Source organism: Sinohyriopsis cumingii, chromosome 13 (genome assembly GCF_028554795.1).
Source record: "Sinohyriopsis cumingii isolate HCF-2022 chromosome 13, ASM2855479v2, whole genome shotgun sequence".
NCBI lineage: Eukaryota > Metazoa > Mollusca > Bivalvia > Unionida > Unionidae > Sinohyriopsis > Sinohyriopsis cumingii.
Window position 1 is genome coordinate 51294239 of NC_142973.1, and position 15943 is coordinate 51310181.

General features: G+C 33.6%; 1 protein-coding gene across 6 annotated transcripts in view; it reads right to left on the minus strand.

Moving 5' to 3' along the window:
• LOC149785544 (uncharacterized) overlaps nucleotides 1–15943 on the minus strand; it is a 66289-nt gene that overhangs the window by 27834 nt on the left and 22512 nt on the right. For 5 of the 6 annotated variants that reach the window (XM_089979344.1, XM_089979343.1, XM_089979341.1 and 2 more), the window contains exons 4-7: nucleotides 14326–14373; nucleotides 12839–12960; nucleotides 9090–9362; nucleotides 5462–5566 (exon numbers count right to left, since the gene is read on the minus strand). In XM_089979344.1, the coding sequence (XP_089835470.1) occupies nucleotides 5462–5566; nucleotides 9090–9362; nucleotides 12839–12960; nucleotides 14326–14373 (548 nt within the window). The remainder of the gene's footprint in view (nucleotides 1–5461; nucleotides 5567–9089; nucleotides 9363–12838; nucleotides 12961–14325; nucleotides 14374–15943) is intronic. The other variant, XM_089979345.1, reaches the window with a different exon arrangement.

Genomic DNA, 15943 nt, shown 5'->3' on the forward strand with positions numbered 1-15943 from the left:
TTGTACTACTACAAAAGAGTACATTACGTACTATTTCCATTCCTAAATCGAAGTTGAATTGCCAAGCCCACATCAACATTTTATTTTGGTCTTAATATTTCTTGACTATTGAATGCAGGTCAAATCAACATCTATGAAATACATTTTACTGTAGAATAGTCCGACTGCGATTGGTTAAATTATAAAAAGTCAAGTGATGATGACTACCAAGTATTTCACAAAATAAATTGTAAAATACCTGGACTTATATTCTGGTGATTTCGAGTTGCTTATCTGCTGCGTATATATTAGGTTACTCTGTAAAGAAAATAGATTTGCAGAGTTCTCATTCTACAGTTATATTTTAGTTTTGTAGGCGTTATGAGAGGATCTAGATTTATTTATTTATTGTTCGTTAAAACTACAGAGCTGTAATATTTATTCTAAACAAACAGTACTTTGATGGATTATCTTGAAATTATTCAAGGACTTGGATATGTATCAACTTCGTTGGATTACCGTGAACCATTTCAGCCTTCAAGGACATTTGTGACATTCAACTTTCACTGGATTTAACTTAAGCAAGTAACCATTTTAAATATTAAAACAGTGATTCTTCTGTGGTGCTAACATAAGCACTTTAGAACTTTCATTCGGAATACTTTGGAAGCATTTATAGATTACTGAGAAATTCATACTATATTTAGAAAATTCTACGAACTCAAACCGTACTGTAATCTATTTTGAATTCTTTCACTTTGTTTGACTTTATATTTTAGGTAAATAAATTTATATTTTGGATTACTGAATATTTGTTGCTTTGGCTTGTTTCTTATTATGCAGTTTAAGCCCATTTGACGTAAATCAGAATTCATACCCCAGTAAATCCGAAATCAGGGCGATACAAAATGTATACTCAATCAAATCTTTGATAATAAGGAAGGCATATAATATAAATGCCACTATTGTCATAAACCGAGATCGGTCAGTTTTGGAAGCGGAACGACAATTAAGTAATCTGGAATAGTTTCAGCCTTTTTGTCATGATACAGCATTGGAAGTCAGAAGTAAACCTGAATAATTACCTGACGGTGTTTCTTTGTTGTTTCGTTTTTACTTAAAGTAAGCTAACTACTTGATTCAGAATATTTCAAAACTGTGATACATTTACTTTCTTCCGAACATTCAGAAACCTGATGAAAACTGGACTACACCAAAAGCCGTTCCATCAAGTGCCCATCGTTTACGATTATTGAAGTGAGATTGCAGGATTGTTGGGTCTTTATTTAAATCCTTTGCCTCAGACACGGTTGTCATATCTTAAAGATACAAATTATTTTCTAGTAAAATTGAGTCACATTCAACCTCGTAAAATCTGTATGCTATTTACAGCAGATATTGATACCTCTTTTAAAAACATCAAGCAGGATTATGATCTATGGAAAGGCCATTCTTGATAGTCTTGAAAAGAACGATTAAATATTTAATAAGACAATGTGTCCCCGCCTCCCCATATAATACTGAAGAAGTTTGCTAAATCTAGTGCAAATATTGGTGCAATTGAATGGGAGAAAGAAATATTTGCTAAGGCTAAAATGCAATATTTTGTCCCATGCTAGAGTTATTGATGATATTTTCCTCATTTGGATCCAGTCGCAGGAAGAACTAAAATAGTTTTATTTTTTAACTGGATGAATAACCACCATTAAACAAATAAAATCGAATTTACAATTAGTAAGGAAAATTGCAGACTTTTGGATGTGACAATAAACAAGTAATGAGCTGATTACAAAGCTATATTTTATGGCAACTGACACTCAATAATGGCTGTGTACCAATAGCTTTCATCGACGGCATAAGTTCAGGAAAATTGTTAATCCCAAATAATTTGATTCCACAACATTTGTAATAAGAAACAAGGCTCTTCATTTATGTTCATTGCTTTTCTCGGGACCATAAGGAAGATGTTATGGAATAAGGGAACTTAGAAGCATGAATCTAAGAAATTAAGAAGAAGAAATATTCGCAACAAAACACATGAAATAATAGTTCATTGCTTGTTTCAATAGACATTCACCATCTGCATCAAAGTATTCTAGAATACAGTTTCGTGATTTTCAAAACCATTTTCTGAAGTGTTTTGAACTTTGGTTAGATCTGACAAACGAAATGAGAACATAAGGGAGGTTTTAGTAAGATCCAAACTACCAAGCATCGACAAACCTGGATGTTGTAAGTGTTAATTTAATGGTTATAAGCTGTATCATTTTCTAACTCTTGAAAACATGTAGAACATCTAAAAATTAAAGAACATACGCAAATATTATACACGTGGTGTATTGTTTAAACTGTAAAATGCGTTATGTAGGGAAACCGTAAGATATCTACATGTTCCAAACGCAGGGTATTTTGCGGACATACTACTGCAAAGACAAATTAAATGTCTGTCTAAACATTCCAGTACAAACTGTAGCAAAAACTATTTAGTAATGATTATTACTGAGCACAACATATGTTGGTCAAAAGCGGATAGCATAAAAAGAGCGAAATTCTGGGTTTATAATTTGAAATCTCGAAATTTTACCAACTGAGTAAACTTGCACATCGTAATATGGAATTTTTATTTGTATAAATATTTTCAAACCTGAAGTATTATTTTTTTACACTGAAAAAGAGTGTGGGATCATTGAGATAGATTCAGCCATATATATATATATATATATATATATATATATATATATATATATAGAGAGAGAGAGAGAGAGAGAGAGAGAGAGTTAGAGAGAGAGAGACAAACACACGCACACACACAGATATATATATATATATATATATATATATATATATATATATATATATATATATATATATATATATATATATATATGGTTCCCACGCTTTTCTAAAGATAAATTTCCAGGTCATTTCCAGGATGAAATTATTTTTTTCAAGGTTCACATATGACCATTACTGAATGAAATTAAAGAACATTTTAGATTATAAAACATGCATTTTCTAAATCTAAGGATGGTTCTCTTCAAGACTCTCCAAAACAACTAAGCCAGAAAAGATGATCATATACAAAGCCACAAAATGTATCACACGAAACAAGTTTGATTATATTCCTTTTAAATGGCATGTAAAGTCATTTCAATGTACAAAAATAAATTATAACTTTATTTTGCTGACCTGCATTATATTGCTAAGTGGGAACAACATAATGAACATACATTATTTTTTATTCCTTTCAAGCCTTTAATTCTAAAGAATTCTACAGTAATATATATATATATATATATATATATATATATATATATATATATATATATATATATATATATATATATATATACATACATATATTCATGTTATAGAAAGTAAACATTTCCTATTACAGTATATAAAAAAACTATAAACGCAAATGATTAGAATCTTGTCTTGTTACAAAGAGAGTTTAACCCTGAATTTATCTGTGCCAATAAAATCCCAAGCAAGATTTATCAAACACTTTAATCTCCTTAAGAAGATCTGGTTAAAAATCCAATCATTTTAAAAAAAAACATTCAAATGGGTTGATTTAAATTTTGACAAAAGACCTAAAACAGTATATACTGTTGTTTAAACAAGGACTGAATTTTCTGTAAAATCAACTTGTCTTATTGTAATTCATTAAACCAGTTCCCGAACCTGTATTGATACAGGGGCTTTAATAGTTTTTTAATATATAATACAAGGGACGACAATTTCTCATTTCAGCTTTGAGATTCGACAATTTGGACCACACATTTGGATTAAAAGGAATAGCATTCCGTTTTCTAATCCGGGTTTCCTCCGAATATTCCCACCCCATTTTTTTCATATTTGGACATTTAGGTTTGGGGGGGGGGGGGGTCTTACAATTATATATCGAAACTTTGGAAATTGCCGCCGCGGTGCGGTAGTGACATATAGTAGTCGCTTACCAGCGAGCCTAGAAAATTTAAACTTAAGTTATATCAACCTAAACCTACATGAAATCGATAGAAAAATTAATTATTTTCTCGTAATGTCTTTATTTCTCTGACAGACTAAACCAAACTACGGTACTGATGAAATCTGACCTGGAACTCACCATTTGCATTATTAATCACTTCACAAATCTCAAACGACGACATCGGAAGTCCATTAGTCACGTCATATCAACAACAAACTCCATTTTATTGTTGTTGTAGAGAAATTCATTTATATTAAATGAAAGTCTGATACCTTTTTTGTAAAAACCAGCAATCTGGCCAGTCTGATTTATCAAGCAGATAGCACATGTCAACGTGGCAGTCCCGTGACACAACTCCTGAAGTTGTTCTCGGAATATATAAATATGGAAACCAGTATTCAAATTTCATTTAATATTGTTTTATTTTTTCTCTACAACATTTGAAAATGTGGGTTGCTAGATTTGTGTACACAAGCGACTACCAATGCAAATCGCGAGTACCAGGTCACATTTCATCAACTCCGATTTTAATACTCACCATTTCTGAGACAATAAGTAATTTTCATATCCATTTCATGCATGTAGCACTCGATCTAACAAGGTTTAAAGTTTGATAGGCCATCCTGTAAGCGGCTACGCTTTGCCAACACGACGTTTGCCTCTTGTGATGCTATAGTGGTTTTCATAGCTTCCACGTAAGGAAAGATCAGGATATCAAGCTCACTTTGAAAATTAAAGTCTACTAGACGAATCTAATCCACTGAGCGTTTGGACTGGCTCCGCATATATGTTTATTTTACCGGCACCCAAATGAAAAATATACTGCACCCTCTGAATATTCTGGTTAGAACTCGATAAATTTAACTCACGATCAATTTAGTTACGACTCAGTTACGTGATTGTTTCTGGCGTCAAGTGGTGGCGGAACATTCCCGGATGATAGGCCATCCGGTAAGCGGCTACGCTTTGCCAACACGACGTTTGCCTCTTGTGATGCTATAGTGGTTTTCATAGCTTCCACGTAAGGAAAGATCAGGATATCAAGCTCACTTTGAAAACTAAAGTCTACTAGACGAATCTAATCCACTGAGCGTTTGGACTGGCTCCGCATATATGTTTATTTTACCGGCACCCAAATGAAATATACTGCACCCTCTGAATATTCTGGTTAGAACTCGATAAATTTAACTCACGATCAATTTAGTTACGACTCAGTTACGTGATTGTTTCTGGCGTCAAGTGGTGGCGGAACATTCCCGGGTTTTTCCCCGACTTTCATCAATATTTGCGAAATTCCACGACTTTTCACGGTAGGGAAAATTTTTTTATCATTTCGATCTTTCTCCTATTTTCCTGTAGCGTGGGAACGCTATATATATATAGAGAGAGAGAGAGAGACAGAGACAGAGAGAGAGAGAGAGACAAACACACACACATATAGACAAACATATATATATCTGTGTGTGTGTGGATGTGTGTGTGTGTGTGTGTGTTAACGGTAAAGGATACAGATGCTGTTTCCCACATAGGCCCGGGCACTACTGTCACCATGACACCATACCTGGACAATATCCTGTTGTGTTTTATTATGTTCTTGTGGACACTGTTTGGATTCTGTTCAAGAGATTGAAAGACAGACAATGAAATAATGAAAAGCCTAATTGACATTTTAACTGAGATATAATCATATCACTGCTATTATCATAATGTATACAACTTGTATTTCCAGGCGAGAGATTTGCATTTAACATGTGTGAGTAATTAGTGATATTTATTGAAAATCATCTTTTCTTCATCGTCATCTTTTTTCTTGTTATTCTTCTCTCTCTCTCTCTCTCTCTCTCTCTCTCTCTCTCTCTCTCTCTCCATTTTCACTTGTCCCAGTTGAAAACGTAATTGAATCAGCTAGATGACTGCGTTTACACACTGCAGTTAAATTACACACCATATAATAAACGTTATACCAAGCGTAAATATGACCTTGGCATAGGATCAAATTAAAAACTACAATTGACTGCTAAGACCCGATGTGGAGTAAAAGTATCGCTTAAAAGCTCGCAACTGCATGATGGAAAAGCAAACTAGAGTTAACCAAACGCCAGATCAACCACGTAAACGAATCTAACACGAAGAACACCAGAGTCAATATTGCTTTGTTGGTATCGGCGATCGTAGACATTGCTAAAACCGGTGGAATATTTCCCTTTTCGGCCGCGCTACCCAGGCTGATAGGAACAGCAGCCAAAATGGCACTAAGGAAAACAACTGGAAGTGGCACAAAAAAGACACGTGGTTAGACCAAAACCAAAACAACTGCAAATGGGATCCAGCCTAAGAATGGTATGGGTTTGAATCGGAAGATAAATATTCCCATGTCCAACTTTGATATTATCGCAAAAGCCCAACAGCTTAATATGAAAAACTTCAGAGGGATTTTCAAGCGAGATTAGCTACCTAATCGACCAAACCACAATGAGCGAGGAATAATTGATCTTGATGCGTGTGGTGGGCCAGTCATATACTGGGTCGCATAGAATCATATATATATATATATATATATAATCCACTGTTATAGATCCATATGTCAATCATATTTGGTTATAAATTCCTTACACTGTTTCTTCTCTGATGCATGTTGAAGTTACCTGTTCTGATTGGTTCCATTTCGGAACGATATCATTTCTATGTATCAGTTGTTGAACTTTGCATTATAATAAACATTTCAATCACTCAATTGTTTTTAGTATCTTTGCAAAATGCAACCACAACCGAGCTTCATCCTGTTACAATAGACGAAACTAATTTAGCCAATTTTTACACCAACAATGGGGTATAACAAAATGTGCCACAATGTTTTAGTTCATTATATGTAAAACATGAATTGCATTTTCACCAGAAAAAATATGTGGTAGTAAAGAAACTCTTGTTCATTCATAGACTATGCTGTTAGAGATAGACAGTGGACGCAATATGACACCTGATGGAATAACATTAGAAATGTGACTTAGAGTATATGAGTTTAAACCGATCAAGCGGTCGGGGCCGCAAGGTGAGGTTGATTGGATGAGGGGAGCAGGTAAAATAAAAGAGAACGAGCGTTAAACCAAACTACCATAATAATGCTAGTTAGAAACAATCTTAGAAGGCTTAGAAATGTGTTATTAGGCCTGCCTGTCAAACGACAAGACAAGTAATTACTCAATCAAGTGTTTATTCAGAGGTCTGTTCACCTCCACAGACAATACAATCAGTTCCGTTTACATCTTCACATCACTAAAGGGACATAATTCCCTGAAAATGAAGTACGAAAACAAACACACACACACACACATCATACATTTACCGTTTTTAAAGACAAAACACAATAATGCGAGATAACAACCGACAAATGAGATAGACAGAAGAGGTTGATATGGACTCTGTATTTGGATGTGGACATGTCTAATACGGCATTTTGTCATATTCTCTGAAACAGAATGATAGTAGTCCTGAAACACAGTAATGGTCAAATATGGGGAGCATATCAAGTAGCACGTTTGTATTGATTTATTTCGAACAGTATACATAAATTAAACCAATGCCGCTTTAGCGCAGTTTATTTGCTTCGAATTCCTAACTTAAAATTGGTTATTAGTTAGACTGTCCCAAGTAAACGACTGCATTACTTCCCTTGACCAAGACAAGGTTTGGTTTTATGCGTGACGTCATTCTTGAACACGGCTGACATCCATTACTGAAGAAGTGTATTGATGGAACGGTCATATTTAGTGACAATGGCAGTTTTATGGTCACAACTTGTGATAAAAGAAAAAGCAGCAACTAAACATGATCAGGTGTTTTTATTTTATGAAACTTTACAAAGGAAGAAAGGTGCGCACAAAGCAGTGTTTGAGCAAGTGAAACTCAGTGTCAAACTGGAAAGAATTACTACTGGTTTGACAGTACAGTTTGTTATAAATTTAATTTCAAGCATACTTAAAGCGATGAAACATCCCTAATCTTGCTCATATTTGAAAAAGATTTTAAACAGATTTGGAAAAGAACTTAAATGTCACTTTTACTTGGAAATGAGACAAGTGAAAATGGAGAGAGAGAGAGAGAGAGAGAGAGAGAAGAATAACAAGAAAAAAGATGACGATGAAGAAAAGAAGATTGAGAAATAAGTAATCTTCTTTCACAGGATAGTTATTAAATATAAAGCAATTTTCTTTTTTCTTTTAATTTTTGCTTAATCTATTTACGAAACAAATGCTGCAAATATAAAATAAAACATGGCAAAAGCTTGTGTCCAAAGAAGATAGGTAACATTTATTGAGGATTTTATATATTTGCCATCTCAGCTACATAAAGCGTATTATCCAAGAATCATTGTCAATAGTTTTCGCAATACTAGTATTTAGTATGCTTAATTTTTGTGTTTGGGACCCTGAAAGGTTACAACATATAACTACATTCTTAACAGGCGATCGGATTCATTGTGTTGTTGCAATGGCACTAAATTAAATTGTATCTTCTTAATTTTATTTAATAATTTAATTATTTAAGTTTTTGTGATTACTATATTGCCTATTGCTGTAACATTAGTTGTTTTAATTTTTAAATTTTGACAGAATCATTGTTCATTTGATAACCTATCGAGAGTCGCTTACATAATAATTCTAACACAAGCGAGTTCAATATTCCCGACATTCGTTATTTCTTCACAATCATCAAGGGGATATAATACTTTAAACGTAGCAGCTTGTAAACAATCTAGTATAATCTTACGAGAACAACAAACATGTAATTTTTAGGGATTCAAAACTAAATGTAAACATAAACCTGCATATCTTACATTACACATGTGAAGAATCTAAAGGTCTCCATACATACCCTGTTCTAATCAAAAGAATGGATGTGTAATTGCCGTATGAAAAATATCCCTGCCAACCACCACGCGCATTGTTTCCATCCAAATTAAAATCAAATATTTTTCCTATTTCTCATTGTTTCAATGTATGAAATTGTTGAGGTTAAAACAGAAGGTTATGGCCTCAGATACTGCCCTTGACTAATCTAAGTTCATGAACATATTTTGTGTAAGCAAAAATTGTATCAAATGTAATACAAAGCGTAGAGCATAGAAGGAAGCACGTACCTTAACATATTTCTTGCTTCCAAAACAGCAGATTCCAAATATCAACAGTAGCGAAAAGAAAGCAACGACATTCATGATACAGATAGTTCGATTCTTCTCTGCTTGAAAAGCGACGCAATATATCATATAGAAAAAGCAGAAAAGGAATAACATTGCTAATATAGATGCAAACACCAAAAAAACTGTTGCAAAGCAATAACATTTTTGTCTGCACACCACTCGTGGACTTTGAAGTAAGTCTTTATATGTTGCTCGGATGAGGTCAGCTGGTACCTGAAAAGGTAGTTAAGAAGAGGTCGAGATGATTATTTGAATACATAATGGATATTTTCTTTTCCTAGGCTAATACCGGATATATCTCATCGTGTGGTAAGCAAATGTGATGTTAGAACATGTGGCAAAGGCACGAGTTAAAATATATCGGCTTCTTTTTAAACACAAGATGAAATAAATGAATATTTTCGTAGGAAAAGAAATGTTTCTATTTATTATATACCAAACTTGCTCCAGAATCGAAGTTCATCCCCCACATCCTCGCCCCTTTTCGTAAATTCACGTCGCTTTCACTGAATGATCATATAAATATATGTTACTTAAGTGAGCGATGGGATTTGGTTGACCTAATATTTCCCAGTAAATAACATTTTTGATATTTGGTTAACTATTTAACCCTGTCTGAAAACAAAGCAAGTCTGATTCAACAATATACCACAGTAGGGATTTTGTTGTTGTCAAGAAATTCTAGCAATTTTCCACTGAATCTTAATTCGTTCATTTTTATAAGTACCTTTGTTTTAAGAATGTGATTACAAAGTGTCTCTTTCTTGATAATAATACTAATTCATATTTTAGATCATCGTTTTGTGACTATGAAGGCCTGTATCTTCATAATAATTGTAACATTACCAATTCATATTTTGGGTCTTCGTTTCATGACTAAGAATAGCCTATCTATTAACAATAAGTTTAAAAACAAGGTCGAAGTTAAAAACATGTAAAAAAAATAAAGAGAAACATGAATTTGTTTTTAGTAAGCAACTTTGAAATGATTTTATTCCCCTCTGAAAAATAGCCATGCCAATAAAAAAATAAACAAAACAAATCAATCATAAAATGAATCTATGCAACCACCCATTACATATATTTAGTCAACCGAATTTCGTATTTGTATTAATTTTCCTTTTGGTAGAATGTTTATCTGAATAAAATACTTTTTGGAACACAAAAAGTGTTGTTAAAAATCACACGGATAACTATTTAACAGAATAAATAGCATGTTATGAACTAGACCATCATCTCCATCGACAAAGTAGTATAAAAGTGAGGTAAATACATGTAGGGGTCAGGAAAATACATGAAGGGGTTTCCTATATTTAGACCCGTGGACAGAACAACATAATTTGAATGCACCTAGAGCATATTATATTGGTTGACAGACTTGGCTGGAATCTGTAATTGTGTATTTTGTAGCAAAACTTACGGAATGTATTAAACGTGTCTATTCGAATATCACTTAATTCGTAAATTTGTCTTCGAGTTATAAAACATGTCTCATATTCCTATTGATAAGAAGGTTCAAATATGCATCTTTGATTTCGGATGTGACAGTGGACCAATATGGATTACATCTTGAATCAAATGTCGATTAAATGATCAATGTTCCTTTTCCAATTATTGTCTTCACCACTTTTAAAATAGTGTCTAAACTAATTATCTTGCAAAAGAAAGTTGCAGTTTGCTTTTGAAAATTCCACGTAAAAATAAGGAATGGCATTTGTGAAATTGGAAACAAAAGACGACAACTAATACAAAAGTATTGACTGAATAATTCAAATTCTGGCTCATTTACTGGCCATCTATTGCTGTACCATTTTTCTTACTACTGCATACAAATAAAAAGCACCATTGTGTCAGGAGGCCATTTTTTGCAATAGAACCACAATATACATTACTTGTTGAACATTGCCATACTAACGGGATATGCCTTAATCCTAAAACACGACAGTATTAACGTGAAATTTAAAAGCATCACTGCTACCTTAAATGAAGCTGAAAAATAATAATGCAATAAACTGTAAACATTCGCTTGTTTACAAGTCTGGGGCAGTTGCTTCAGTGCTAGGGGTCTTGGAAAGCCAAAACCACTAGCGCCAGAGTTCTCTGGGCACAAATTGCCCATTGGGCCTTCATTGTCGCCCCGGGCGTCATTTACTTTAAGGAAGCCATTGACAAATTTAGTTGACTGTTCGGTTGGCTTGTTGATTACGCCATAAGGCAATTTCGTTGGTGTAAAGGATTATCTGACTCTTTAATACTGTTTCAAATGGCTAATGAATCTTTTTACAAATGGTAACCGACAAAACTCTGTGTGTGTGTGTGTGCGTGTGAGTTGGATGTTTAATGTTGCTTTAACAATTTTTCAGTCAAATCACTATGATGTCTGCAGTCTGACAGTTTATAGTGATGTCTAGCACTGGGGCATCATGGATAATCATAGCTGGAAAAAAGAGATTTATCGAAGACAAAACTAGATCTTTTTTCCAGTAACAGTACCTCCAGGGCTATCTAAGATTACAGTACAAATAGGACCTGAACATATCTATTGCATACAGCAAATATAAAGAAGACAGTAAAATTTGAATTAAATGAGTTGGAGAACACTGAAGATTAACGAGGAGCCAAAAAGACATATGAACCATTTGACAATACCTCAACTGCAAACTACCCCCAAATCGAGTGTTGAATTTAATTTTGATAAATCACTAATTAGCAAAATTTTACCAGTTGATAACCAGTGGAGTTAGATATTTCATCCTATTTAATCTTATCTTGCCTCTTTCCGTGGTAAGAACTAGTTTGAAAGAAAACAGTACCAACATAATTTATATAACATTTTCGTTCACTAAGTACACTGCTGGCATCTTGAACTGGAACGAAAGGGAGATATAATTCTTGGACAGAAAGACATCCCTAGTACTATAAATGATTCGTACAAAAGAGCCGATGTTGAAAGACTTATCTTTCCTATTGGGTGAGGAATGGGTAGAGGAAGGAGGGCTAGATGAGTGTAGTACACTGTACTAATACATAGAAATAGCTTAGTATATTATCAGAAAGAAAATGAAGAAGAAGAATTTTGAACCATAGTCTAAGAAGAAATGCAACTGAAAGAAAAGAAGAACAAACGTAAATCAAACACCAAAAGACAAAGAATGCAATGTCTGGGTTGAAAAGGAATGCAGATAACGTGCATTTCGATCATTCAGAACTACAAGCCAGCGCTGTTACTTGGGGAAGGGTAGGGTGGCTACGACTGGGTGGAATGAAGAAGGAGAGGGAAGAAAAGTACTGGAGGCTCTTGTGCCATACACAAAGATGATTGAGTCTCAGATTATGTTATTATCAGTCTTGTTGTCGCTGTTGTTGTTGTTGGTTATTATATTAAAACGCGTAATGATGTTTGAGTTTTTTTAATTGTTAAAATCAAAGCTTGAATCAGAAGTTATAGCTTGTATTTCTGCTAATATCATGTGATATAAAACTAGCTGGTAGTTTTTTTCCTTCATTTTTCACACACGTAGAAAACCCTTTTGGATAGCCCAAAGTTTCTGATGTACGAGCATGGTTTTAGTGCAATCAAACCCAATTTAAAGCAAGATATACCTGTTATCGCACCATTAATACGTTAACTATGATTGCGTTTTAGATATGTTTTTCTCAAAACAACTTTTATTTCCAAAAACACTTACCCCAAATGCTTCTGGTCGCAATTTTTCTGGAATGTACTTGGAATTTCTTTGTATACTGCATCGAAGGCAGTTGAAGTTTGTTTCAATCGAACATTGCTGAGTTATAGCAAATGTTTTGCCCGCTGTTTAATAGAAAAAAATATAATACTTATTATCTTATTTAGTAAGCAAACAAGTGATAATGAAAATTGCAAAATGAACCAGAAACATATATTTCTAATATGGCGAATGAGAATAAACCCGATTAAGGAGAAACATACAAACAGCTAATTAAAGTTGTTATTGTACATTTATTATTCGATTATATTGAAGGAAACTCAAAGTGTCGAGACCTGATAAAGTATAATTGTAATTTCTTTGTCTACCTTGGTGCTTCTATCGTTCTTGATTATTTCAATCAAAAATCATATGAAATCAATATTGATAGTTCATTTTGGATTGAATGGTTCTTTATAACAACCCTTGTTAACTGAAAATGAATAACTCTGTTTAATGATTTGAAAGTTGAACAAAATACTATTTGCTATGAATTTGCATGATTTAGCTAATAGGGAATTTAATTTATGAATACTGAACGTATTTTGATATTCAAGAGTAAATAACTAATCATCAAACATGTCTGAAAAGGAAACAAAGTAGTGAAGTGATGATAACAACTGAATACTTCAAGAGAGGTATGTCTACTTTTGCTACACCAATCAAAGTGTTCAATATCTTGAAATCCTTAAAGTACATAGCATAAGGGCAGAGGTCAAACCAAACACTCTACAAGTAAAACTGGGTTTACCGTAGCAGAAACAATTTCACGTTCAAACGTTTGGTTTGAAAGGTATCATAGGTCATAACGGCTGAGATTTCGATATGTAATCAGAGTTTTCTAGGAAATAGATGAGAATATAAGATTGCATAATAATGTTGCAGGTATAGAAAGATTTCAAATGGATAATTGGCTGTCATACATAAGTTTAATCATCCTTATGTTTCTTTTGTACAAACCGATTAAAATTGAACTTTATACTAGATAGTTTCTAATGTCATATTTTACTCTTGCAAACTGATATTATGTAATATATCCCATGCTGATATTCATGACTATAGTCTGAACAATTTTTTTATCCACATGTAGAAGATAGGCTTCAGCAATGTCATTACCTTACAATAAAGTATTAGAAATTAAGAAATTTTATGGAAATTATTTTTTTAACATAAAAGAAATAATTTTCCCTAAGATAGACTGTAATATCAAACGATGTTTGAAAAATGAAAAAGAAGTACAACAAATGTTCAGCAATTAGCGAGACCAGCTTGTAATAATGACGCACAAGAGAATTAGGAGCTCATAAAGTAGTGCTTTGAAATAATTAGCCAGGTATAATTTTTTCATTGGTTCCTCGGACACGTAATTAGCAGCTAAAATATTTAAATAAGAAAACAAATGAAGAAATATGAAGTTAATTTTTAAACCATATATGATCCGTTAAAATTACCTGCCACATTCTTTCCTTCCACGTCAAATGGCAACCCTGAGGCTTCCCCTACAAATAAAATTATTTCAAGTAAGAGACTTCGAATACGAGCACTAAGTATTCTTTTATGCCAAACTACTTCAGTGGTAGAGCATATTAACACTAAGATACCTTAGATATATACAAATGAATGCTTGCTCAGTAGTCGTCGGTAAAAGATATATCATACTGACAGTGAAAGCTCTCAGAATAAAATTTCGTATTAAGTGATACAACGAATATATATATATATATATATATATATATATATATATATATATATATATATATATATATTCATTGTATCACTTAATATGAACTTTTATTTTGAGAGCTTTCACAGTCAGTTTGCGCAATCGGTAAAATCTATTTAAATACCTTCTACAAGATTTTGTCTGCCAATATAATTATACAAAACAATATTTTTTTCCCATGCAGTTGCAAAAACGAATTAAGCTGACTCTAACCACACGAGTCTGATGTTTTATCACTAAAGTACCGTACAATCTCTGACAACACGAAATCACCTTATCGGTACTATGCCACAATGTCAGCCAATTCTGTACGTCAGTTAATCCTGCGTAAGGATAAGACTTTCCTGTAAACATTCAATCACATATTGCTGTTGGTCGAATATCCGATTTGTATCAAGAATGGTCGTCCTTTTAGTAAGGTGTACAAAAATATCCCATATTTCTACCCCAACTGCATACGAAAATGTGATTTCTAAATGTTAACATGAAGACCAACTCCATGGCCTTATTGAACTTGTAGCTCCGAAAATCCTATTTACTATGTATCTTTAGAATCATAAAAAAAAACTTTATATAAAAGATGGAAATGTATACCTTAAAACAATCCTGCATTTTAATCCAAGTTTCTAATTTTGCAAGCAGTTGTCCCACACGTAGTTGTATCGTCTGCTATACAACATGTCGACTTGATGCTAGAACGGGATTCTCAAGAAGTTCCTGGAGTTTAGTTTCTTTCTAACTTCTTCCTTAGTAATGTTTCTCCATAAACAAGACATTGTAAACACGTTACATCCTGATCACTGTCGGTTCTCTTCAACATAATAGTTTGTAAAAATGTTGAACTTTACTAATTTTTGTACACGATCAGTTTAATTTACTTAATATCTCTTGCAATTTATTGGCATTGTTACGTTGAATTTTGTACAACCAGCTACAAACAAGACCTAATTACTCGACCGAAATGCTGACAGAGTGTGTGTGTGATTTGGATTTTTAACGTAGCTTTGACAATTCTTCAGTCATATCGCTACGATGTCTGCAGTGTGGCAGTTTATAGTGATGTCTAGCACTGGGGCATCATGTGGCAGACATGTAGCATGATGTCCAACCCAGTCACATTATCCTGACACCTGGCCGACCAGTCCTAACACTAGAATCTTAATTCTGACCGCCAAGCAAGGTATCTGTTAGTAAGTACCATTTTTGTTAGTCGTGGTATGACTCAACCGAGGATCGAACCCACGACCTCCTGCATACGAGGTGGACGCTCTAAGCACTAGGCCACCGGAGTGGTATAAATGCTTCAGTATTGGTGATGGAAACCTTGGGTACGCATAAATGCCCAA